Source organism: Apiospora hydei (assembly GCF_038363865.1).
Source record: "Apiospora hydei strain CBS 114990 chromosome Unknown utg000010l_segment0_segment0, whole genome shotgun sequence".
NCBI lineage: Eukaryota > Fungi > Ascomycota > Sordariomycetes > Amphisphaeriales > Apiosporaceae > Apiospora > Apiospora hydei.
In genome coordinates this window covers 694,671-720,193 of record NW_027117369.1, presented here as the reverse complement: position 1 = coordinate 720,193, position 25,523 = coordinate 694,671, and the positions used below count along the sequence as shown (strand labels likewise).

Below are 25,523 nucleotides of genomic sequence, written 5' to 3'. Positions count from 1 at the left end.
GCTAGTCTCTTGCACCTGGACTGAAGCTCATTTTGATACGTGATACCATCCGGCAAATGATGTGCAGTAGCTCCTACGGATATGGGCTATCTATGATTCTATATGCCTCAAGTCGTTGATTTTGGTTAGTTGACCTGGTTACAAATGTGGTGGTAGCTTGCGTGATCAAGAAACGGCAGGTTTCGTAGATTGGTAGATTCCGTGTCCATAAGACGATAGTGGCGCCGTGGCCTGACGAGACGTCGGACATCCGCTGAAGGAAAAACTGGCCTTGAAATGATTATCCTGATTTCCGACTCGCTGGTTGACATGACGAAATACCATTTTCCCCCGTCGTTAGCTATTGATGCGACTTTAGGTTATGTCCGGCCATGATTCAGTACCCTGATGTCTTGAACTGTATCTTGTGGGTGACCACAGCCCGCTGTCAATAAGAAACTCCAAGACTCCTAGGTAAGACAAACCATCTGCATCAACCCGGCCACGTTGCTGATGTATCTCTCTGTCTTCTGCTCGGTGTTCAGTGTTCCCACCACTACGATTGATCTCCCACGCACACACAAATATAACTGTCGTTGGTAGACATTGCCCAAGCGTCACCGGCGCACCGGATGGCTCTGAAACCGCCAGGCCGGTACCTGCATGTGGCCCTTCCTCTCTCACTCCTCTCCTCCCACACGCATGTGATGACTGGTACAAACACATTACATTGAACGAAAATTCTCCGAACATTTCCATCAAAAACCCACTCGAGCAATCCGTTTAAGCTCTATCCTGACAGGCAAGCAAGCAAGAAAAGCATTTCCGCACTGACGGACCTAGCCTGGTTGGTGTGTTTTCTGTATGAAACATCGCAGATGGGCATACTTGGATAGATGCCATCATTGGGAGCCTCAGGACAAGCAAGATGCCGGATAGTTCTGAGCTTGGGGAGATTCTGGCTTCGCCTCGCTCCTTCGTTCGTCGTAGTGGCCGGCTTGAAGAAACACGGCACGTTTCAAACCCGCTCACCACCCCCCATAAAGCCATCTTATCAATTGGCCACTATAGCCACCCATGACGCTGTGCACGTCGTCAATTGTTCTTATCACGCAGCGTGGCAAAACAAAACTTGCTAGTAGAATGCGTTTTGTAAGTGAGGGCTGAGAGCTGGGCGGTATGAACCATAACACATGGCAACTTGGCTTTACCCAAAATCCCATAGTCCTGATACTCACAGTGTCGGCGTCGGCCGAGCCAAGCTCCGTGTGATGTGAGCAGCCTGCAAGGGAGGGAGGGAGGAACCCTCGTCCTACAATCAACCACCCGATTGAGCAAACGCTCTGCTTTGAGCCGACGGTGGCCCCCAACCCCCAATCCACCACTAGAGATGGGAAATTTGAAGCTCCTGAATATTTCTTGCCTGCTTCGGCATACAGATCGTCTGGCCCAGGCCCGCGGATGCGTTTGATACTTTGCAGGCAGGCTTGGCAGGGTCTCCATATCCCATTGGGGGCGGGCCTTGGATCCGTGGTGCGTGGTTGTGGTTGTGTGCGTGCGTAGCCGTACGTACGTGTATGCGAATGCAGCATCCAGCAATAAGCTCAATTTGACAGATGCTTGACCAGGATGACCTCCTTTGCTGATCCATGCCGTCAGCACCTCTTCTGCTGCAGCTTGTTCCGTAGATCAGAACGGCATCTTGACGAAGAGACGTGTTATCAAACTGGACATGAAGCTGTTTTCTTTCCTCGCCCTCAATGCGTCCACTCGTTGGGCCTAAGCAGGAAGGAACCCTTAGGTAGTCGCCGAGCAATCGTCCCAAGTTTTGTCCAGCAGGATCGCAATGGCTGCGCACCCCCCGATGGGCCACACGCTAACATTGCAGATACAAAAATGCCTGCATAACAAACTGAGAACGACAAAAGATGCGGGAGGTTCGGTAGGAATGGGACATATCAAACGGCAATCAACAACTGTGGGATGCGGGCGTTTGTACGTAGGGCGAGTTAGCAATCAATTACGGCTGCCGCTAGTGGTAGGGCTGCAGCGCTCAATGACGACATTGCTGTTGATTGCGTCAGGAATACAAGCGATCGATCAAAGATGCGTTGTGAAGATTCCAGAACTCCTCACCAGCTCGATCACCCTCATTTTAGACAGTTATAACTCATAATTGCCGTGTTCGATCATACGACTTTTTTATTGCTAGCCAAGCATCTTCCACCGCACCAAAAGAGATCCCACAAGGTACCAAGTCGCATCACCAATTCGACATAACACACACGCCCACAGATCATGGATCCCCAAGGCCCCTCCCAACCCTCGCAAGACACCGTCTACAAAACCCCCGGCAACGCCGCCAGCACGAACCCTGCCGAGCAGAGCGCGAAGGAGCACTCCCACCCGCACGGCCAAAAGCTCGACGACCGCCTGCCCACGGGCGGCCAGTCGGGCACCTCCGCGAAGCAGCAGGGCGGCGCGGCTCCCCAGCCGTCCAGCCTAGGCTACGGCGTGCGCGGCGCGCCCGCGGGCGAGGAGGCCCGGGGCCTGACGGAAGAGGACGTCGGCCGCCACAAGGAGCTCGAGGGCGAGTCCATGGTCGCGGGCGCGGCCGAGGGGCGCGTCGCGAGCGCTGTCGAGAACAAGTCCGGTGCCACGGGCGCCGAGCCGGATTTGGCGGCGAACTTGGATCGGTAAGGTTTCTTTGCAATGCCAGCAAAGGCGAGCGAAAGAGATGAAAGCTCGAAAGGCATGCGTCGTCCCCCATGACTTTTTTATTTTGAGAAAGAAAGATGAGAAGAGGACACTGCTGACGCAAATGTTTTCCCCGGTGATAGGAAAAAGGCTGAACAGGCTGAAAAGCGAGAGGCCATCAAGGAGGGACGGAAACACGGCAATTACACCGAGGGCATCGATCCCCGGGTTGGCGGCAACGAGGGTCTGAGAGATGCTTAAGGGATGAAGCTACGAGCTTTGATGTGTCACGATAGTTGTCTGTACGCCACAGAAGGAAATACAACAAGCCATGGCCCTAAAGGGGCCACCGCCTTGTTCTATTTGTTTTATTGTGAAGATCAACTCTCCATTGGTACATTCGCCGCTGGAAACGCTTCATACCCCATCAAATACTATGACGATACACAAGTGCTAGAATTTGTGCACCTTGTCCTTGCCATATCCAAGCTGCTCCAGTATGCCCGGCGACTTGCCCTTTCCACCCACCAGCGCATCCTCCAAACCCGGCGGCCCGCAGACAAAGACCTTGGAGGAGCCGCCCGCCGGCAGGACCTCTTTCAGCAGCTCCCGCGTAACATACCCCTCCCGATGCGGCGATCCCGGCCCCGGCCGACTGACTGTGTACGTCGCCTGAAACCGACCCGGGTACTGCCTCTCGAACCGATCGAACTCGTCCTTGAGCAGCAGGTCGGCGTCCGAGTTGACGCCGAAGACGAGCGAGATGCGCGTCGAATCCTGCGGGTCCCGCAGAATGCCCTGGACCATCTGGAACATGGGCGTGATACCGGCGCCGCCCGCGATCAGCGTGATGTGCGGGTGCTGGTTCGGCGTCCAGGCGTAGCCCTTGAGGGGCACGACGAAGCGCAGGCTGTCGCCCGGCTGGAGGGAGTGCAGGTGGGTGCTCATGCCGCCGCCGGGGTAGTGCTTTACCAGGAGCTCGAAGAAGCCGGGCTCGTCTGTGGGTATGGTTAGGGGATGTCTGTTTGGAATGCAATGCTGGCTGGCAACTTACCTGATGGGGTGATAGGGGTATATGGTCTACCTGTTGGTTTCCAGTGACCTTTGGGCCATGCGAAAGTCACCAATGAAGCTGTGGCATTTTGTCAACTGCATGTTCGGGCTTTATCGTTGGCAAACAGCATGCCAAGTCAGGTAGAAGGGCACTTACACTCTAGCGGTAACCCGGTGATGGAGTCGGGCTGTGGGAGCTTGAAGCGAAGCCGCTTCGTGTTATGGTTCACCATCTCCGAACTTTCGAGCGGCAGGGCCAGGAAAGCTGGACCGCCAGGGAATATTTTCCGGGGAGCTCCCGTGGCCGCCGATGCGTCGCTCATCAGATTCCGGGACAGCAAAGTCAAACCTATCCCGGCGGCGGCCACTCCGCCGAGCATGTAACTCGGGCGAACTCCTTGAAACATAGCCATGATGATGACCGCAGATGTGCCCAAGTATGACTATCAGGAAGAAATGCCAGCGATTGTCGATAAGGTAATATATGTCCCGACCGTGCTTGATGCGTTGATATATGTAGGTATGTTATGAACAAAGAACAAAGGCGTGTAAGTCACATTCTAATATACGAACAGAACCCAACGCAAAAGCGGCGCCAGCCGACGGTTATTTATCTGACTGCCCCCTGTGGCACCTTACAGTAAGCAAAGGGCGGCCAGGCGGATGCCGCCGCCATGGCGCACATTTGTTTTGTTCCTTGGGCGAGGCGCTTTGCCTGGTGGTCATACGAGAAGGAGGATCTAGGAGGATCCTTCGGTCCCGGACAATTGGGAGGACTGACCAAAAAGTCCGGAGGTCGCTATTGTTCATTGCCGGACACCGATGTGGGGGGTTCCAGGATCCCCCTTGGAATAAGCTGACATACAGGCAGCCTCTTTTTTGTTTGGTCTATGTGTAGGAATTGGCAAGTAGGATGGGTTGTAGGTACATGTATGTAAAGCTGCCATTGCGGACCAGGGGATCAATATATTCCAAGAACATTTATGCATGTAGTGGCCGATATGCCGTGCTGAAAATAGGATAGCAACATTGACTGGGTGTTGTTGGTTGCCGGCCACCGACCCTGTCGCTTCTCTCTGGCGGCCTTGGCAATGAGCGTGAACGACGACGTGGACGGCAAGCTGGGATTACAGGAGCTACCTATCTTCGAGTACAGAATACGCAACATATTGATGATATAACCACAGATATTGGATTGGTTTCAGCGTGTATTCCTCCCAATTTTCGCCGGCGACGATGAGATTGCTCCGGGCGAGTTGATCGCCGTCTTACTTCTAACCGATATTTCAGTGTGGAGGCCCGAGATGTAACATCCCCTAAAAGGCAATGGCCGCCTTGCCGCCAAGCTGATGGGCGTCGCTGACAACGCGAGTCTGGGTTCGGTCTGCACATCTACATCTCCCATAGCTGCTGGCTCGCTTCCTTGAAACTTTTACCAGTTCTGATCTGACTCTTTTTTCCCCGCAAAATCGTGTGTGCTATGTATGTATCTCGAACTTGGGGGCGTAGGCGTTCGTTTCCAAGGGACCTAACCTTACTGTGTAAGACCTGACTCCGCTAACTCGCAGCTAAATCGACGTCATCCAAACCGCACACGCCCCTCCCCCAAGCACAGCCATTATCGCCAACTATGTGTATGCACGTGCAAGCCCCGATCCTCCATTCCAGCTTCTGTGCTGCTACTTGGACGTTGGCCTCGAGGGTTCTTCTGGATCGACGGCTTCCTAGCAACACAACCAAGTATTCATAACTAGATCCAAGGGTCGTATTTGCTGATTTGGGCACGATGGAAGAAGCACGAAGAGAGGCTGCCGCCTCGGCCTCCACGCCGCTCCTAGTATCATCCTCATCAGCACCGGCGCCCTCCCTGGACCATTTCGCCCCCGGCGACCCGGAAAATCCTCGGAACTGGCCGTCATGGAAGAAATGGCTGACGGTCGCGGTCATCACGCCCATCGACCTGTCCGTATCCTGGGGCGCGTCGGGCTTCTCCCCTGCCGCCTCGAGCTTCCGCGCCGACTTCGGCATCTCCGAGACCGTCGCCGTCCTGGGCCTGAGTCTATACATCCTGGGCCTCGCCTTCGGGCCCATGTCGCTCGCGCCCCTGAGCGAGTTCTTCGGCCGCAGCGTCATCTACAAGGGCTCCTACGCCGTCTTCCTCGTGCTGCTGGCGGGCTCGGCGCTGAGCCACAGCCTGGTCGGGTTCATGGTCCTGCGCTTCTTTAGCGGGTTCTTCGCCGCCGTCACCATTGCCAACTTTGGCGGGTCCATTGCGGATATGTGGCAGCACGACGAGACGGGCGCGGCCATGTCGATTTATCTGTGGGCCGCGACCTGCGGCAGCCCTTCGGGCTTCTTCGCCATGTCCTTTGTCGCTGAGTATCGCGGGTGGCGGGAGGTGTTCTGGGCGCTGCTGGGGACCTGCGGCGGGTTGTGGTTGATCATGGTGCTCGTACTCGACGAGACGAGACATACCACCATTCTCCGGAAAAGGGCGCGGGATGTGGCCAAGAAGCAACGAAAGGATGGCGCAGCAGGCTCGACCACCACCGCCACCCCAGACGCCCTGAAGCGCCGGAGCGCCGACGAACTGTTCCGCGTGGCCCTCACCCGACCGTTTCGGTTCTTGTTCACGGAAGCCATCGTTAGCCTGAATGCGTTGTATAACGGGTACTTGTACGGTCTCAGCTTCCTGTTCAACATTGCGTTCAACCTAGTCTTCGGCGCCGAGGGGCACGGGTTCGGCAAGATCGGGGTCGGGTGCGCGTTCCTCGGCATCGCCCTCGGGATCTCAATTGGTCCCATTACGAACATTTGGCAGGAGAGGTACTACCAGAGACAACTGCTTCGATCTGGTGGGGTGGCCGTTCCCGAGGCGAGGCTGCATCTGGCAACACATGCGGCAGTCAGTAAGTGCATCGACCTAGTTTTGCCGATAACTGCATGAATGTTTGATGCTGACATCTGGCGAAGTGTTTCCCCTTTCGATGTTTTTCTTCGCCTGGACAACGTACGCAACCACCCCGGCTATAATACCCGTTATAGCTTCTGCGTTCTGGGGCTGGTCCTTCTACACGCTTATCCTCATGACCTTCCAATACACCGAGGACGCATACAGGGTCAGTAGCACATGTGGGGAGCTCTAGTTAGGAATCTAAAACTGACACACGTGCCCAGGTTTATTCGGCCTCGGCACTTGCCGGCATAGGACTGATCCGAAACCTCTTCGGCGCCGCGTTCCCTCTGTTTGGGCGCAAGTTATTTACATCGCTTGGCTACCAATGGGGTGCCAGTCTGCTAGCACTACTGGCAGTGGTATTGATACCAATCCCGTTCGTGCTGGTACGGTATGGCCCGACTATACGTAAGAAGAGTCCTTGGGCCAGCCAGCATCTGGACAATGAGGATTAGTTGGGATACCTAATACCAGTTTTGCATATACAGGGGCAAGGATGAGGCATCGGCGACGGGTTATAGTATTCATTGACAACCTATCAACGCTCTACGATAGGTAAAAGACTAAAGATATACAATCAAACGTTTCGGGCCTGCTCTTTGTGCCATTGAAATGGTGATAGCTTTACACAATGTTCTTCAAGTCTTGTCCAGCCAGGAACCGGCGCAGGTTGGACGCAATGAGCTCCTCAGCACCCTGGGGTCTACCGCCAGCGGCATGCGGGCTGATGATGCAGTTGGGAGCCCTCCAGAGAGTCGAGGACTCGGGCAGGGGCTCCTTCTCAAAGACATCCAGCGCCGCACCGCCAATCTGCCCATCCTGCAGCGCCGCCACCAGCGCATCCTCGTCTATCGACGTGCCGCGGCCGACGTTGACGACCCACGCATGGTTGGGCAGCTGCTTCAGCCGGTCGGCGTTGAGCACATGGCGCGTGCTGTCGGAGCCCGGCAGGATCATGACGAGCGCGTCGGTCTGCGGCAGCAGCTCGGCCAGCTTGTCGTCGCTGTAGACCTCGATGCCGTCCCGCACGCCCGGCGTCCGCGCAACGCCGCGCACCGTGGCGCCGAGGCCCCGGAGGTGCGGCGTCAGCGTCTTGGCGATGTTGCCGTAGCCCCAGATGAGCACGTTGGCGTCGCGCAGCGTCGTGAACTTGTCCTTGGGGCGGTCGGGCTGGGGCCCGCCGAGGTGCTGGGGCCACTTGGCCTGGAGCTGCCAGTCGCGCATCTCGTAGAAGCGGCGCGCGGCGTTCAACAACAGGGCCAAGGCATGCTCGGCGACGGTGTGGTCGTGCAGCCCCGAGCCGGTCGTGACGAGCACTTTCGAGGTGTCGAAGCCGGCGGAGAGGACGTCGTTGGGGCCCGCGGCGAGGGACTGGATCCAGCGCAGCTTGGTCAGGCGCTTCGCGGCGTCGGACAGGTTCGCGGCGCTGTTGGTCCAGGTCACGAGGATGTCGGCGTCGGCGTGCTCGTCGGGGATCGGGGTCTTGACGTCGTAGGGGTGCAGGGTGACGGAGAAGCCCTCGAGGCTCTGGGCGTCGAGGACCAGCGAGGTGGGGTAGAGGAGCTTCATGGTCGGTTGGGAGCTTGTTGGCTGTTCGATGGAGAAAAGATTGGAGATGTTGGGTCCGCATGTACGGAAATCTGTCGGCTGCTGCGACGGTGGGATGGGAGTAGAGGAGCACTTGATGATGTCGTCTTTCAAGAGAAGATCTAGATTGAAGCCCGCTGAATCATGTAATTGCCGAGGATAGTTGACATTCTATAAGTCATGGCAAGAAGCCCTTGACGGGATGAGCCGTCGCGTAGGTTATAATATCATTACATCAATGCGGGGTGGTGATGGCTCATGGTGGGCTGGTGGGGTTGGATAGTGGACTCCATGGGCTATCAACACCCCGAGCTTGCACATGGATGAGGGAGCGAACATCGGCGTCGCGTATTCTGGAAAAGCACCAACGCACGCCAGAGTGGACTCGGTCCCTATTTAAAGAGAGAGAGAGAGAAAGAGACTGCTCGGAGTTCATTCCGACGGCCCAACCGGCCCTCTGCCGATGGGGGGGATAAGAGGCTTGACTTGATTCCTCCGTAAAATACATGGGGGAGGACTCGGTATTGTTGTATTCCCCATGAATCTTCCCGAACTATTGAAGCTTGCGCGAACATTAAGTACTTTGTATAAATAGGAAAACACTGCATCTCCTCAACTTTCTCATTCGATTTTATACTTGGGAATTGCTAGTTGTCTCTTCGGAAAAGGTGAGTAATCTGCTAACCATGGCGACGATGCAGCAGCGGCAGCGAAAGAGAAACCCAAGTGCCGGATATGGAGGCATTGACATGTCTGGTGGTCAAGAGCGAACCGGATTCGACCCGGCCAATGCCGGATCTGATGGAAATATCTACTACCACTCGAACATCAATGTGGATGAATTGCCAACCTTTCTGCATTTGTACTTGGCTACTCGAAAGTCGAGAGGTGGTAAGCAAACATACACTTGACCAATTAAGGCTGAATAGACGGCGAATATCCCACTCCCCGATATGCCGTGCGACATTGCCACATCTTTATCCTGTTACCAAGTAATCCAATGTTCCATGATCCCTTATCTACGTGCATAATAACCGATTGATAAGTTGATAGCGCAATCACCAGTCGCCGGAAACCGTTATGTTGAAAGCTTTTGGAATCACTCACTAGCACTATATATACCTATATTTGTAGTGCTATGGACTAAATCATTCGCTTCTTTCTTTTTGATTAGCCCATGGTCCGCGGATCGAGTATAGCTACCGCCTTGCCTCGTCGCTTAAAAACGGGCAGTCCTCTTCATGCAGTCAGAGGGCAGTTGTTGCCGTATGACGGTGACGGGCTGTAACACCAGCCAATGGCCAATGACCGCGGAGAAGGCAAGACAGGCAGCGACGCACCTAAGTACCAAAAGGTAAAATAATCACCCCGACCGGTTCAGCACATGTTCCCCATCCAGCACTCATCGTCTTGGCCCCCAACTTTTGGACGAATCGCCAAGCAGAAGCCTCTTCGGTAAAGTGAAGGGGGCATCACCTGCAATAACGCTCCTTCATTTCCTTGTGCTCCTTGGGGTGAGATATACACGCATAGAGTGCCTCCCTTTTGGTCAGTAAATCACTGCTGTGAAGCTGGAAAAAGACCATCTCAGTTTCATGAAGGAGAGACAGACCAGAAATAGATGAGACCTAGGCTTTTGAGTATCAAATAACAATGCCGAAGACTAACGATACAGGGGGCTGTTCTTTGGCTTACCACTTACATCTCAGCCTTATGTCTCACCGCATCACCATGCAGGGTTGCCGGGTTCGTGGCAGGGGGTTTCGTCCAATGGCCTCCCTCTCAGCTGCAAGATGGGGTTCGGTGGCCAGTGAAGCCTGCGATGGCTGCTCGCTGGCTGACCCGACTTGGCCACGAATTCCGGTGTGAGGCGGCTCTGTTGCTCTTGCCATTGGGGCCACTGGAACCACTCGAACCACTGGGTGGGAGATTCGTACCTTCTGCCAATGCCTCTGCCGTCGCTGCCTATGGCAATAAATGGCTCGCACTTCCCACGTTTACACTCCTGCCTTCCATTGCATAACCAATTTTCTTGGGCAGTTAACCGTGGAGTGGTCAATTGGTAACGGCCATCATCACACTCGCTCCTGCGAGATTTGATCCAATACGAGAGACGTCTGCCTGGACTACCCTACGTTATTTCGCTACAGCTGGACTTGTGGCTGCCTCCAACTGTGCGACTTGGGATCCCGTTACAGTGAGGTTTGCAGTCTTACCGCAAATGAAAGAGCATATCTAGTACTAAGTATCCCTAAACCGCCCATCATGTCCATATACGCTCCCTCGGATGCCGGATACCTGCGCGACGACCGCGACGGCACCAGAACCGTCATGGCCGAAATGCCGGTAGTCCTATCAAACCTGCCTAGGAAGACGAAGCAGCAGACGCCGCAGCAGGCCATCGACGAATTCTGGACCAAATTCACCACCAAAGCCCCGGGCAAAGGTATGCATGGACAGTCAGAAAGACAGTCATATATCAGTCACTGAAACTGACGTGCTCTGAGCTCAGCAACCACCGTGATCCCGCAGAACCAATATGCCGCCCGGGCCGCCAGGCGCTGCCGCACCACGGCCACGGGCATCACCACCCAAGCGTCCTACGACGAGGCGGCCGCCGTCTGCCAGGCGAAGGTCGCCAAGATCGTCAAGGAGTGCCGGCGCGTGAACCAGCGGTACCGGGACCCGCACTTCGACCTCGAGTTCGACCTGAAGTGGGGAAGCGCGACACGCTCGAGTCGCTCTGGAACTCGCGCGAGGAGCGGCCGAGCTCCTCCTTCAAGCCCAAGAGCGTCAAACGCGTCATCGACATTTTCGAAGACCCCAAGTTTTACATTGATGGTCCCACCGCCAACGATGTGCGCCAGGGCCGGGACGGCGATTGCTGGTTGTTGGCGGCGCTCTGCACGCTGAGCAACAAGTCGAGCCTCATCGAGCGGGTCTGCGTGGCGCGCGACGAGATGGTGGGTGTCTACGGGTTCGTGTTCCACCGCGATGGCGAGTGGATCTCGGAGATCATCGACGACAAACTGTTCCTGACCAAGCCGGACTTCGACGAGAGCTTCCTGGAGCGGATCCTCTGGGAGGACCGCGAGCGCGTCAACTCCGAGGAGCAGTACCGAAAGGCTTACCAGAGCGGCTCGGGCGCCCTCTACTTTGCCCAGTGCGAGCACGCCGACGAGACGTGGCTACCCTTGCTCGAGAAGGCCTACGCCAAGGCCCATGGCGACTACGCCGCTATCGAGGGCGGCTTCACGGGCGAGGGCATTGAGGACCTCACCGGCGGTGTCACCTCGGAGATTTATACTACGGACATCCTCGATCGAGAGTACTTCTGGAACGAGGAGCTCATGAAAGTCAACGACCAGTTCCTGTTTGGATGTTCCACCGGCATGTGGGGGATCGGCTGGGGCGAGCGCAAGGGCATCGTCGAGCTGCATGCGTATTCGGTCATGCGAGCCGTGGAGATAGACGGCCACCGGCTCGTGCTGCTGAAGAACCCCTGGGGCAAGGGCGAGTGGAAGGGAGCTTGGAGTAAGATCAGATACATCCGAAAAGACTGAGACTATAAGCTGACAATCTTTCAGGTGACGGGTCCAAGGAGTGGACTGCCGACTGGCTTCTGAAGCTCAACCATCGCTTCGGCGACGACGGCGCCTTTTGGATCTCGTACGAGGATCTCCTCCGCAAGTACCAAGCCTTTGACCGAACTCGTCTTTTTGGGTCGGACTGGAAGGTCACGGCAATCTGGACCACCGTCTCGGTCCCCTGGACGCTGGACTACCACGACACGCAGTTCGCCTTCACCCTGGCCAAGCCCGGCCCCGTCGTTATCGTCCTCTCGCAGCTGGACGACCGCTACTATCGCGGCCTCGAAGGCCAGTACCGGTTTGAACTGAACTTCCGCGTACACAAGGCCGGCCAAGAGGATTACGTTGTTCGCAGCATCAGCCCCTATTGCCAAAAGCGCAGCGTCAACGTCGAGCTCGAGCTGGAAGCGGGCGACTACACCGTTCTCATGAAGATTAACGCGACGCGTAATATGTCGATCTTGCCGATAGAGGAGATGGTCCGCAGCTACGCGCGCGACCGCCGCGACAAGCTGGTCGCGGTGGGCATGTCGTACGACCTGGCGCACAGCAAGGGGAAAGTGATCGAGACGGACGAGGAGAAACGGGCCCGCAAGGAGTACGAGCGGCGCAAGAAGGAAAAAGAGAAGCGGGAACAGAAGAGGAAGATTATGAAGGGGCGGGAGCGGCAGTACTACTTTGACGTCAAGGAGCAGATGAAGCGGCGTGAGCAGAAAGCTAAGGCCAAGGCCAAGATGGAGGCGAAGAAGGCGCGGCATGAAGAGAAAATCAAGGCGAAGAAGGAGGCCAAGGCTGAGGCGAAGAGAAAGGCTGTTTCGGGGGAGGATAGTAAGCAAGGTGAACTTGACGACAAGGTTGTTGCCGAGTTGAAGGAGAAACGAGTTCAGATTGTGTCACCCAAACCCGATGTCGAGCCTGAGGATCCGAAGGCCGCGTCGTCGAAGGACTCCGAATCAGGAACAGAGGCAGAAGCGAAGACTCCCACGTCTGGATCTGATGACGCGTCGGAAGCTTCACTGACCCACGACACGCCAGGGCACATGCACGCGGACGAGCAACCAGCTGCTGCTGCCAAGTCTGAGGATGCAGACGCTGCCGCACCGACTGAGGCAGATCCGCAACCTGCTACCACAGAAACGAAATCTCATCAAGAACCCAAGGCGGAGCCAGAGGCTACCCAACAACCTGCTACACTCGCAACCGAGACTGAACAAGAACCTAAATCGGATTCGGGGGCTTCTACCGCTGTTGCTAATGAGACCAAGGCCCCAGAAAGCCAAAAGCCTGTTGCCCAGGAATGCGCCGATGTATGCTGTGCTAGTGACACCAACAAGCCTTCCGTCGCAGTAGAAGAGGACTCAGACGTTGAGGTTACATCGTCAGAGGAATCGGACGAGTCGGACATCTCTTCCGTATCTGACATCACAGATCACGAACTCGAGATTGTGATGGAGCGCAAAGCGAGCATGCCCTCACCCCCTCCTGTCGCACCTCCACCTATCCCACAGCCCGAACCAGAAGACGAGTTTGAGAAGAATCCCTGGAACGCCGTGGCGACTATCGGTCTGCGCGTCTACTACAAAGTGTCGGAGGAAGACCGAGACAAGGAGGTCGTCAAGCTGCGGGTGGTCAGACCAAACCCTTATGCCAACAGCAAGTACGATGGCGACAAGAGCGAGGAAGCCAAAGAAGGCAACGGCAACGGCGACCAAACGGAGAAAGAAGGCGGCGGCTCCGACTCGGAGAAGAGCAACGACTCGGACGACGACAAGAGCGACGACTCGGACCAAGAAGAGACGCCCGACGACAAGAAGGCGCAAGGGCTTGATGTCGACGACTCTTCAAAGGACGCTACTCTTGTTGGCGATAGCGAGCGGCGGAAGAAGAGCATTGTCCCTGCTAACGACAAGACTGCTTGACCGGTTCCGGGATTGGTGTGTGGACAAACTGCTGGGGTCGTAGTTTCGTTTTGCATGATGGGCGCACATGCTTGGATGATGGTAGTTTTAGGGAGGAGTATGGTTTGGGTATATGCTTTAGGCAGTATGGTTGAATCACCTCTCCTAGGAATCGCTTCATCAAGAATTATTACTTGAACCGAACATGCTCTACCTAGTATGAATACGAGGAATTGCATATGATCAGGGAAGACAAAAGTTTGTGTGAACTATGAAAAGAGGTATCATTTCGTACCAGTAAGCCAACCATTTCAACGCCATGCCATGCTCAGCAAGAAACTCTGAAAATACCCAATTATATGTATCTCAGAACGAGTCTAGCAGACTTTGGACCTTTCCTCTTTCTGCCTTGTCTAGATCCCCTATCATGTCTGTGTCGCCGTCTTCATCTGTAGCGTTACGAGCGGGTAACTGCCCGACCCGGCCCGCGACCCTTACGAGCAAGGTGCGCATGCGCTCCAGCTCCTTCTCGACCTCGCCGTTGCGCGTCACCAGGTTCTCCTGCACCTTCTTGTTCTGGTTCTCGTCGTCGGCAACGTCAGCGTCGCCGCGGAAGGGTTGCAACAGGTTCTGCATGGCGCGCAGCCGCTCCACGCGCGCCCGCGTCTCGGCCCGCCGCGCCGACAGCACGCTGAGGGTCGTCTGCAGCTCGACGTAGTAGGCAGCCTCGGTCGGGCGCGATTGGGTCTCGTGGGCGTCGATTTGGTCCCAGTTGGGCGGGAGGGCGGCGATCATGGGGTCGGAGGCTGCGAAGGTGTAAGTAAGTATGTGTTTGCAATCTCAATTGTAGAGAAAGGAGCCACTGCGACTTACTGAAGTCTGCGCCCTGCCTCAGCTCGTCCCCCTTTTGTAACCTGTTCCCTTCCTCGTCCTGCTCGTCTTCCGCTGCCAAGTCGTCGTCGTTGTCCTTGTTGATGTCGAGGAAGAGCTGGTCGATCTGCTCGGCGACGTGGCGCGTGGCCTGCGGCGCGTACACCCGGCGCGCGTGCTGCTGGAGCGCGTGGTTGAGGCGGTAGAGCGCGTCGTCGACGGCTTTTTCGGTTACTTGTTGTTGGTTCTCGGCGTCGTGGTGGTGGCTGTTGTTGCGCCAGGCGCCGGAGGGGGCGAGGTTCTGGGATAGCTGCAGCGTTTGCGCGGAGAGGAAGGCGGATTTGTGGGCGAGGATGGTTGGGGGCGCCATTGTAGGGGGTGTAAAGCAGATACAGGAAGAAGATGTACGACAATTAAGCTGTGTGATTATGCCTCGTAGAAGTTCAAGGCTTGTATATGCTGCAATTGAGGGAGAATGGTATTGCCAGCCGAGGCTTCTGGCGAAGAGTTCGATTGCTGGACGCGACAGGAATACCTCTTTACGCGTCGTCTTAGCTCAGGCATGACATGGCGGGGTCTGCATGCCCCGCGGTAGCTCCAAGTCCCATGAACTCCAAGCAGTTTAGATGGCGAAAAAGCTTCATTAATACAGGAGAACGTTGTACAGTTGATTTACCTACCCGAAATTAACAGATTATACATTCTACTTTGGTCCCTTTGTCATCTTGGTCAATAATGTTCATCAACGCCGATTGCTAACTTGAAATTGGAGTTGCCTCACTTGCGCATCCCACTTTGGCATCCTACCATTGAAGGTATAAAGTAAAGTGAGTAGGTACGTGTAGGTATAAAAAGCGGGAGGTACTTTCATATCTTCAAGGAACGAGGAGGAAAATAACCAGAGCAAAGCAACGATGTTCGTCTCATGAAGAGGAAACACTAAAAAGTCATCACGAAAGATGCTTTTTTACGGCCAAAAAAAGAGTGCTTCCCGGCCGGGAATTGAACCCGGGTCTCGAGCGTTTATGACACTAAGTCCAATGACAAGCTCGCATACTGACCACTATACTACCGAGAATTGAATCTGTTAAACAGACTGGTAGGTGTTTGATGAATGCCACTGCTCTTACTGGCCCTCATATTGCTGGAAAATATTTTGACTAGGGATCCACTTGGTGCTGCAAACTAGCACACCCACCCAGCAAGTTGACTGAGTGTGGTTGGCCACGAGTTATCTTCCTATGCCAGAACTGATAGCTTATCAGGCAGAATTAGAAGCAGGGCATGAACGAACGCATCGACAACGGAAAGCGAATTGCAAGATATAGGTTTAAAAGCCACTATTGCAAGGAGTGAAATATTGGTGCATTCACCCTGTACCCTGTCTACCATCTTGGCCCTTCGTGATCAAAGTCGAGTAGGTTACTGAGCGATACAGACACAGATGCCTCTGTTGGAGCCAACCCGATTTCTGATGCCTCGCATACATGCCATATTCGCCAGGCATGGCCAAATGCATTGGTCGGACTTAACTAACCTAGAGATCCAGCATACACAAATGGCTACCATTGCCACACCTCATTCCCAGTCTGGGTATCCTGCGCCGCATATAAATACGAGCTGGTTTCTGAAGCAAACAAATCGCAATTGACTTGTTAAAGTATGTTCTTTTATTGGTTTGCCTTGATAGCCATCAATGAAGTAGCCGAACCACTTTACACACCCGACCACCAATACGTCTCCTTGACCGTAAACGACCCCGTCACCGCCTTCTCCTTGCTGACCTCACTGCTGTCACTGACAATGACCTCGTATTCGCCCTGCTCCACGCACCACTGATCCCGGTCCTCGTCCCAGTAGCCCGCCGCGTACTTGGCGTCGAGATCGACCGTCACCGTCTTGCTCTCGCCCGGTGCCAGCTCGACCTTGGTGAACCCCTTCATCTCCTTGACGGGCCGGTTGACCTTGGCCTTCTGCTTGGGCGCCACGTACACCTGCGCCACCTCGGCGCCCGTGACGGCGCCCGTGTTCTTGACGGCGACGGACACGGTTAGCTTGTTGTCCTTGTCGCTGACGGACAGGTCCGAGAAGGCGAAGGTGGTGTAGCTCAGGCCGTGGCCGAAGGGGAAGAGGACGGGGCGCTCGACGGATTCGTAGTAGCGGTAGCCCATGTAGCTAAGAACGCGATTAGTAAAGATATATATGAAAGAATACCTGGAGAGTGAAACACTTACATGTCTTCTCCGTAGAGAACGCGGCCGCCTTCGGTGCGGTAATTGAGGTAGGCCGGGTTATCCTGCACGCGCACGGGGAAGCTCAAGCTGAGCTTGCCCGAGGGGTTGACGTCGCCGAACAGGACGTCGGCAATGGTGTTGCCCGTCTCGTTGCCGCCGTACCAGGCCTGGACGACGGCGCCGACGTCGCGGATCCACGGCATCTCGACGGGCGTGCCGGACTGCATGGCGACGACCGTGCGGGGGTTCGCCTGGGCGACCGCGGCGATCAGATCGTCGACGCCGGGCGGCAGCTTCATGTCGGCGCGGTCGTGGCCCTCGGTCTCCCAGTCGGCGTTGAGGCCGGCGCAGACGATGACCTGGTCGGCGTCCTTGGCCATTTCCGCGGCGCGGGCGATCTCGGCTTGGGGGTCGATCACCTTGCACCCGCCGAGCCGGATGGCGCCGCCCCGGATCAGAACCGTCTCGCCCTGCAGCGTGGACGTGGGCGTGGACCCGAACTCGAGGCGGAAGTTGTAGAATTGGCCCTTCTTCATCGGGTAGGTCCCCCGCTCCTCGATGGTTCCGGCGCCGAAGAAGGCATCGCCCAGCGTCTGCTTGTCCGCGTTGTTGATGACGAGCTCGTCATTCACGTAGAGTTTGCCGGTGCCGCACACGACCAGGCCCAGCTCGTAGGCGCAGTCCTCCTCGGCGACCAGGGAGCCCTCGAGCGTGGCGTAGAACAGATCCGACTTGAGGCCCGGGTGGTGGAAGTCGACGAGGAACGTGTCGGTCTTGACAAGCTCGAGCTCATAGAAGGGCTCGCGGCCGGACACGTCGGGGGCCTCGTTGTACATGCGCATCGTCATGCCCGGGCCGCCCGTCTTGGACTTGACGGAGTAGCCGAGCGCCGGCAGCATCTTGTGCGAGTACTGGCCGACGGCGTAGGCGGGGGCGGACTCCAGCTTGGCGGAGATGCCGTCGAAGGGGGTGACGGCGTAGTAGCTCGCGAGGGAGGCGGAGCCGCCGCCGTGGTAGGTGGCGATCTTGGCGTTGGGGCCGATCACGACAGTCTATGTAGTAGGGGGTCAGCAAGGCGAGCCACGAGAACTGCATGTTGGGCTGATCTCACCTTCTTGTTCTTCTTGAGCGGAAGGACGTTGTTGTCGTTCTTGAGCAGAACGATGCCCTCATTGCCTACGCGCCTTAACAGCGCGGCAGTCTCAGGGGTATCATTCGTCTCTTCCGGGGCGTTCTCCGGGATGCCGTTGGCGTAACTCCTCTTCACGAACTCCAAAACCGTCCTGGCGCGTTGGTCGATGATGTGCTCTCCGACCTTGCCGGTAGAGGCGTTGAACTTGAGCATCTCGCCGCGGAACCTCGATGGGCCAGGCTATGTGTCTCATGTCAGCTTCCATCATCCTCTCAACGTGACTCCAATCGCTTGCAGGCTGCTTACCATCTCCAGATCGAGACCGGCCAGCGCACTCTCCGTCGTCGAATAAGTCCCCCACCAATCCGACATGACCAACCCCTCAAACCCCCACTCGCGCCTCAACATCCTCTCCAGCAACTTCTCGCTCTCGCTGCAGTACGTCCCGTTAACCCCATTGTACCCGGTCATGAAAGCCGCAGGCTTAGCGTCGCGGACCGCGAGCTGGAACGGCAGCGCGTAGATCTCGCGCAGCGCACGCTCCGTGATGATGGCATGCACCGCGTTGCGCTTGTGCTCCTGATCGTTGCACACAAAGTGCTTGATCGTCGCCAGGACGCCCTCGGACTGGATCCCGTTCACCAACGCCGCAGCGCCCAGGCCGGCCAGGAACGGGTCCTCGCCCAGCGACTCGAAGCCGCGGCCGCCGAGGGGGAGCGCTGCATGTTGATGGTCGGGCCGAGGATGACGTGGGCGCCTTTGGCGCGGGCTTCTTGGGCCATTAGCTTGCCGCATTCTTCCAGGAGTTCCAGGTTGCTGCGATCATTTGTCAGTCGTCCGTCTCCCGAAACGGCCACGACATCGCTCACAAGGTAGCCCCTAAGCCTGTACCGCAGGGGAAACAAGCCGCCTTGACGCCGTTGAAGAACTTGGTGCCCCGCACGCCGTTCGGGCCGTCGCTGGTCCTTACTGAGGGGATGCCATGCTGGGGGATGGCTTTCGTATGCCACATATCAATGCCTGGATAAAGGGTTCTGGTTAGCATCGTGGCAGAGGTTGAAGAGACGATTGACATACCGGAAAGCAGGTCGACCTTGTCCGACAAGGTAAGCTTCTTCAGAAGCTCTTCCACGTTGATGTCCGCCATGATGAAGGAGGGGCTCAGCTTCGGTGGGTTTACGTTGTGGCAGCAAGAGTCAATGGCAGGAAATCAGGAATGGGAGTGAAGGTGAACATAGATTGATGAGCAGATATAGTAGCTAATAATCTTCAACGGCAATATGTCGGGCATCAATGATGTGACAAGTGATATGTTCCCTTGCATCAATGCAGTGTGCTCCAGGCCGTGTGTATGTATGTCTGTCCAGGGTGTCGGTCGGAAGCGAGCAGTCTGTCAGTTATGATGATGTCGTCTCGTCTTTGGAACCTAGGGACCCCCCCTTCGTCCAATGGTCCGGTTAATACGGCAGATCGTCCCACTTCCAGCAAATCTACTTATACAGACTGCAGCGCTGCCGGCCCGGGGTCGGCGCACCTGTGTGTCGCACATGGGATGGACGCGCAGCGCACGCCATGGCCCATCATTTAGCCGACATTCAGCCTCCCTGAGCCGATGAATAACCCTGGGGACCCAGTCCGCAGCAGACCGCAGGTGGATCGTTCGGCGAATGACGATCACTTGGGCGTAATAGGAATTCGCGCGGAACTGGGGAACTGGTTTATTCAGTTTGCAGTTTGCTTTCCTTGGAATACCCAGCATGCCAGTTCAGCAGAAGCCCCGCGGCCTCGCGGTCCGAGGGGCCTGTCCGGGTGGAGCAAAGTTACGCTGAAGCAGCGCGTTTTCTGCCGAGGTTTTGCCCCTCCAACTAATGGAAGAGGAGGAGGGGCTGGCACTGGCTGGCTGGGCCGCTGCTGCCCCCCACTGATTAGAGTCGGCAATGTGTCAGACCCTCCGGTTCGCGACTGCCATGATCTTGGACGGTGTACTGCATGTACAGCGTATTCGGGTTTGCGCTTGGCTTTCTGTAGTTTGGTACCTTTAAGATGATATGTGACATACGGGCTTTGGTGTCTCGTCGTGCCTCTCTCCAGAGCAACAGGATGGTGTTCGGTCTATTTATATCTGAGTCCATCGTTGAACGCTATGTTTCTACTAGATCCGACGCCAAAAGCAGACTACCCTCGGCCCCACACGGCAACGTCACGAACTGATAGCTTTGCAAGATGCCAAAGGCACTACATGGTGTAACGGAACTAGAGAGTTCGGTTAGCTTGGTTTTCTTCGGTTCGGCAGAAGGAAGATCCATATTGAAACTCACATAGATGTTCTCGAAATCGGTCGCGTCTTGCTCTCCCAGCTGTTTGCCGCGCTCGACTCGCTCCTCCTCCGAGATACCCAGTTCCTGCAGGCGCTTCGCCCGCCGCTTGTTCCGCATGACCAGCAGGACGCGCCATACAACGATGAGCAGGAACTCCAGGCCGAAGCAAATACCGCAGGCGGTGGTGCCAGGCACGTACCGGGGCTATTGCAACAGACGGATGTTAGTCGTTAGCTTCTTCGTAACAACAGCTTATATGAACGGGAAACTGGTGAACCTACCGCATCTTTGGCGAGGAAGATCTGGGACCCGACCATGTTACCAACGCAATACCCGACAAACGTGAAGGACGAGGTGAGAGTCCGCTTCGTGCGGCCGGCAATGTTGGACGGGATCAGAGTCCAGGCCAGGAACATGCCGATGACGAATGGTACGGTCATGAAGTAACTAAATACAGCCTATCAGTCATGTTGTCACCAAAGTGCCAAGATGGGATAGCAGATACCCACCCTCCCCATTTAGTCCACTTGTGTTGTGGTTCGTTAGGAAGAAGCGCCATGACGAGAAATCCTACAAACGGAGGAATGACGGAGAACATCATGAAGTACCTGCACCTATCAGCATGTTGTCCTGAAGCTAGACCTAGTGCTCTTCGAAACCTACATGCGGAGGTTCTGCTTTCGGCTGGTCACAATGCCGATGAGGACGAACCACAGCACAGAAAAGACACTGCGTGGGATGTCCAAGAGGATGACCTGAAGGTTCGCTATTTCTCACATTAGTTCACTTGGCTGTTGCATGGAGTAAGATAGATCCGGCACGACTTACTGAAACCGAAGCTCTGGTTCATGATAGAGCTGAACGTGGTAAGCCCACCGTTCGGGACGGACGAGAGAAACGCGTTCACACCGGCGAACCAGAAGGTCGGGTCGGCCAAGCACTCCCGCGCCTGCTTCCACTTCCACCGCTTGATTCCCGTCTGGTCGTGCCCCGTGTTGTTGGTCCGGATTCGCGCGTTGGCGATCTGCTTCTCCCGGGGCGACAGCCAGCGGACCTCGGAGGGGGTGCCTAGAAGAAGCAAACACAAGCAGCCGACGGCGATGGTGAGGGTCCCGAGGAAGTAGCTCATGTAGCGCCAGACCTGTCGCTCCGGGTGCTGGTGCTGGATGGTGCCGATGCCGTAGAGGATGAGATGGGCGATGACGCCGAAGCCCGCGTTGGCGGACTGGAAGACCAGGGAGCGGGAGGCGTGCTCGCGGGTGGTGTACCAACTGCCTATGACTAGGATGAAACCTGGCGAGATGCAGCACTTTATGGGGGCAAACAGTCAGCATATCATAACCGGTAAAGGAGGATCCGGGACGCTGTTCTCACCTCAAAGACACCCTGGAGAGCTCTTAGCACAATCAGGTGGGTGAAGTCCTGGGTGAAGCCAATGGACAGCACAACGACGCCCCAGCAGATCATGTAGCACGACAACGTCCGTCCCATCTTATATCGCTGCAGGAGGATATTGGATGGGAATTCGAATATCATGTACGTGATGTAGAAGATTGTCGTGAGCCATGAGTCTAATCGAACGGTTAGCTTTCTGTATGTAAAGGGGTTCGATCTGTAGCATTGGGCCAGGACGAGGGAAAACCAAAACTCACATTGTTGACCAATGAGTCCGGTATCCTAAATGACCAAGTCAGCATTTGTTCATTCATCGGTAAAGAAAGACCAGATTGTGAGATACATACCTCGCGCAGTCCGAATGTGGCCTGGGTGCCGATGGATGTCTTGTCCGTCTGCTGGATGCCATAGCAGAGCCACATCAACGGTAAGAGATACTTGTCGATCTTTCTCTTGAGCTTCTTGTACTCTTCCTCGGAATATTCCTCATGGACTATTTCGACAATGTTAGAATGGATAGTATCAAGCGGGATTGATGTTGGGATGTTGGACAAACCATCTTGCACCTCACCACCAATGACACTAGCCTTATCGCTGGAACCCGCCTCCGTATGCTTCTCCGGGTCGACTTCGGAAGGTTTCGCATCCTCGAGCGTGGACTTCAATTCCGCTGGGAGCGTGATGATCTCCGAGACTGTCGACATGGCTGCGTTGTACGGTGGCTCTCTTCCACGAGCACGCAAGTTGCATCTAGTCGAGAGGGTTACAACAGGAAGGTTTGACAAGCCCGATACTTATATATCACTAGGGATATGTTCAGCTTCCATGCTCTTGATATGGTGTGTGCCAAGAACGCCCTAAAGAGTGAACATTGATAGCGACGTGGGTAGCAGCATGTGTCTCACTGCCGCAGGGAACCAACCCCTCAACTCCAGATAACTTGGCCAAGCAGCTCGCTCACCTGAGCTCCAATACCTGCGGGGGTCATAGGTGACCATCCATATACAGATGTTGTGAATAGCCTGTTGCATCACAGTACATGTCGTTCGGCAAACGGCTCCTGCTTATCTCCTATCGCGTTGTCTCATTGCCACCTCGAATTACAGCTATATCACACACTTGATATGCCAGCATATGAGATGCCGGGCTTGTCCCCGGATGTACCGCGCAGTGGCTGGAGCGGCAGTTGTCCGAAGGCAGATATGGTTGCCACGGGTCGATGGGACAGCTCATTGGTGGGTTGGGCGTGGGAGGGTGATTGCCAAGTTGGAGGGGTCTCCACCCACACATCAGGGGTACGCCCCCTTATCAACAACCACGGCGATAATGGGACGACAGCAAGTGATAAGGTCGCTACTTTGGCATAAATCAACTTAGGGCTATGATAGGAATACCCCGAATCTGAAAGATCTTGAACATCTTGCTTGTGTATGTTATATTTAGTGCACTTCTTGAACCTCAGACCTAGTGAAGCTGCTGTCGCCAAGACTGTCGACGATTGAGACTGGGCGGCGCAGCGCCTTAGCTTATCTTAGGAGAGATATCCCGCCAACATGGACCCAAGACATGGGGTAAATCTGCCAAGCATTGGTATCTCTCGAGTACATATGCATGCGCTATGCCTTGCGGGGGGGGGAGATACTCCTACAGACAAGTAGGTAGATTCCTATACTATCGGGGGGGTCTGTAAGATCTTGCATGAACTGCAGGATATCCAGGACAATGGCAAATACGATTTACACCGGCGCGCGTATGATTAGTAATATCTCTGCTGATAGCAAGGATCTGTGTACCTATGGCAGTTCCTCAGAGGACGGTTCTGTTTGTTCGAAGCGCATATCAACATCTAGGCCAACGGAGTGACCAGGCCTGGACAAGAATGCGTAAAGTCTTGGATTATAACCCCAGGATTGAGTGTGTGTTTCAGACAGAAGGGAATCATAACCATACACCACAGCAGAACAACAACCTACGGCTCATACCATCAATAGCTATGACGTAGAAATACCGTCTTGTTACGGGGTCAAATTGCACATCTGGTAGATTCGCCGCGAAATAGCACCGTTAAAAGATCCGCTGGACATATAGTCAGTGGGAGACCAGGCGATCCATGTCATCAGTGGTAGTGAAAGACTTACCTCGTCCGCTAGTAGAGGCAGTAGAACACGCTGACACAACGGTTTCCATTGCCATCAGTGTAGGCGTAGTGGTCGTCGTCGCGCTTGCAGGTGAAAGTGTGGTAGCCGTTGTTGAACGTCCCGACGACAGAGCCGATCGGCTGGCTCTCAGCGTTGGACGCAAGGTTCCAGGTGCCCGGGGTGCCGGTTGGGTAGGTGCAGTGGTTGAGGGAGTGCCAGTTGGGCGAGGCGACGCAGGTGTTGGAAGCACCGGGGAAGCTCTATGCGGGCAGTGTTATCAGAAATCAATCAGTTTTGGGGTTCAAGAAAGGGGTCGTATCGACGGGGGCTGTTATGTGCGACAAAAGAGTTCGCATGAACTTTCCGAAATAACAAGACCAGAGAGAAGTAGATGGACATGAGGTTGGAAATGGTACCCACGTTGGCCTTACTGTCATCGGCGTAGTAATTGACGACTTCGTAGTTGGCTGGCGAGCACTTGTCGAAGTGGACACCTTCCCTAGCTACTGCGGCGCCAAAGAAGGCAGCGATGGCTGACTTGGAGAAGAGCATCTTACAGAAGAAGTGGATGGGAGTTTCAGACGAAGAGGTAAATCTGGACAGTGACTGACTGTAGTGACTGATCTGTGTTTGAAGTTGTGTTTGATGGCCAAGGAGAGAAGAGAAAGAGCATGGCTTTTATACCATTTTGGCCAAGTCCAATATCTAAGATGGGGGTTCCCAACCCAGTGCACCAGACCTTACATGTTGTCCCGATGGGTTTTCTTCTTCTTCTTCTCTCCCAGCAGCGATAACAAGGCCTGTAGTCGTTATAGCCTACGCAGCATCGTCTGCGCCTCTTTCCGCCATCGTTGCTACTTTACGTAAATAATTGCAATGTGCATAGGCTATACAGAAAACGATATGACCGCTGGTTGGGGGGACCGTGAGGGCGTGTAGACAACCTGCTTTCCAATAGCTTATGCAACTTCCATTGACATGCTGTGGAAAACAGAAATTGCGTTACACATATGCGACCTGGCTGTTGTCAGGCCGCCACCTATTGAGACATCGTAAGTTTGGTAAGCACATGGCGTTGGGTTCAGCTCAGCAACCTGCACATATGGCCTACCAGTACGTGGAAGTCAGCTTCTATTTAATATACTCTGGAAGTAATACGAGGCGCCACATTTGCAGCAACCCGTCTTCACAAGACCCATCCATCCACATATCCGGGCTGGAATGACGGGTTGTTGATTCGAACCCGACGCCACGAAATGGTGTGGTTCTTGGTCTGTCCATCTGAATAAGCAAGCATGCGGTGCACTCTTCCATCATACTCGGGATCCAGTGCGTGGTGGATATATACTATTGAAACAGACAGTTCTTTCACATACGACCATATCCTGCTGAATACTAGGGATCCCGTCCGCTCTCCCATATATAAGCAGCAGAGAGCCGAATTAGTACTAGGGTCGGTGACGACCTGGGAATCCTCGGTGTTGTATGTTTTCTTGTCTCTTGCTTTCTTTTCTTTTTGCTTCTTACTGGTGCTCTGCTTCTGTCGTTTCCGCTTGTCGTGAGGTGGTTATGTTCCGCGGGCCCATACTGACCTCCGATATCAATCGCGTGCAGTCGGTCTCGAGGGTGGGGGATTTTTATGCCGCGAACACCATAACAACATACATCTGGGACAG

At 55.2% G+C, this 25,523-nt stretch overlaps 9 protein-coding genes across 9 annotated transcripts; 3 read left to right on the top strand and 6 right to left on the bottom strand.

Annotated features, from left to right (window-relative positions):
- Positions 1-2,277: 2,277 nt before the first annotated feature.
- Positions 2,278-2,937, top strand: PG997_014397 (uncharacterized protein; the record flags this gene model as incomplete). Its single annotated transcript, XM_066818711.1, has 2 exons — positions 2,278-2,675; positions 2,820-2,937. 2 exons carry the CDS (start codon positions 2,278-2,280, stop codon positions 2,935-2,937), a joined length of 516 nt encoding a protein of 171 aa, XP_066660899.1.
- Positions 2,938-3,129: 192 nt separating this feature from the next.
- Positions 3,130-4,142, bottom strand: PG997_014396 (NADH-cytochrome b5 reductase; the record flags this gene model as incomplete). Its single annotated transcript, XM_066818710.1, has 3 exons — positions 3,130-3,674; positions 3,731-3,808; positions 3,887-4,142. The coding sequence occupies 3 exons, from the start codon at positions 4,140-4,142 to the stop codon at positions 3,130-3,132; spliced, it is 879 nt and encodes a 292-aa protein (XP_066660898.1).
- A 1,373-nt stretch (positions 4,143-5,515) lies between these two features.
- PG997_014395 (uncharacterized protein) lies at positions 5,516-7,140 on the top strand (the record flags this gene model as incomplete). Its single annotated transcript, XM_066818709.1, has 3 exons — positions 5,516-6,638; positions 6,703-6,848; positions 6,907-7,140. The coding sequence occupies 3 exons, from the start codon at positions 5,516-5,518 to the stop codon at positions 7,138-7,140; spliced, it is 1,503 nt and encodes a 500-aa protein (XP_066660897.1).
- Positions 7,141-7,309: 169 nt separating this feature from the next.
- On the bottom strand, positions 7,310-8,254 carry PG997_014394 (D-2-hydroxyacid dehydrogenase; the record flags this gene model as incomplete). The annotated part of the gene is made up of 1 exon (XM_066818708.1): positions 7,310-8,254. One exon carries the CDS (start codon positions 8,252-8,254, stop codon positions 7,310-7,312), a length of 945 nt encoding a protein of 314 aa, XP_066660896.1.
- A 2,283-nt stretch (positions 8,255-10,537) lies between these two features.
- PG997_014393 (calpain family cysteine protease protein) lies at positions 10,538-13,781 on the top strand (the record flags this gene model as incomplete). The annotated part of the gene is made up of 3 exons (XM_066818707.1): positions 10,538-10,718; positions 10,805-11,806; positions 11,860-13,781. 3 exons carry the CDS (start codon positions 10,538-10,540, stop codon positions 13,779-13,781), a joined length of 3,105 nt encoding a protein of 1,034 aa, XP_066660895.1.
- A 345-nt stretch (positions 13,782-14,126) lies between these two features.
- On the bottom strand, positions 14,127-15,000 carry PG997_014392 (uncharacterized protein; the record flags this gene model as incomplete). The annotated part of the gene is made up of 2 exons (XM_066818706.1): positions 14,127-14,566; positions 14,634-15,000. The coding sequence occupies 2 exons, from the start codon at positions 14,998-15,000 to the stop codon at positions 14,127-14,129; spliced, it is 807 nt and encodes a 268-aa protein (XP_066660894.1).
- Positions 15,001-16,345: 1,345 nt separating this feature from the next.
- On the bottom strand, positions 16,346-19,143 carry PG997_014391 (beta-glucosidase I; the record flags this gene model as incomplete). Its single annotated transcript, XM_066818705.1, has 6 exons — positions 16,346-16,805; positions 16,865-17,916; positions 17,976-18,236; positions 18,303-18,792; positions 18,866-19,016; positions 19,074-19,143. 6 exons carry the CDS (start codon positions 19,141-19,143, stop codon positions 16,346-16,348), a joined length of 2,484 nt encoding a protein of 827 aa, XP_066660893.1.
- Positions 19,144-20,231: 1,088 nt separating this feature from the next.
- On the bottom strand, positions 20,232-22,413 carry PG997_014390 (major facilitator superfamily transporter; the record flags this gene model as incomplete). Its single annotated transcript, XM_066818704.1, has 9 exons — positions 20,232-20,249; positions 20,315-20,518; positions 20,596-20,761; positions 20,824-20,922; positions 20,978-21,080; positions 21,143-21,623; positions 21,689-21,885; positions 21,967-21,991; positions 22,057-22,413. 9 exons carry the CDS (start codon positions 22,411-22,413, stop codon positions 20,232-20,234), a joined length of 1,650 nt encoding a protein of 549 aa, XP_066660892.1.
- Positions 22,414-23,855: 1,442 nt separating this feature from the next.
- Positions 23,856-24,399, bottom strand: PG997_014389 (uncharacterized protein; the record flags this gene model as incomplete). Its single annotated transcript, XM_066818703.1, has 2 exons — positions 23,856-24,107; positions 24,226-24,399. The coding sequence occupies 2 exons, from the start codon at positions 24,397-24,399 to the stop codon at positions 23,856-23,858; spliced, it is 426 nt and encodes a 141-aa protein (XP_066660891.1).
- Positions 24,400-25,523: the final 1,124 nt, after the last annotated feature.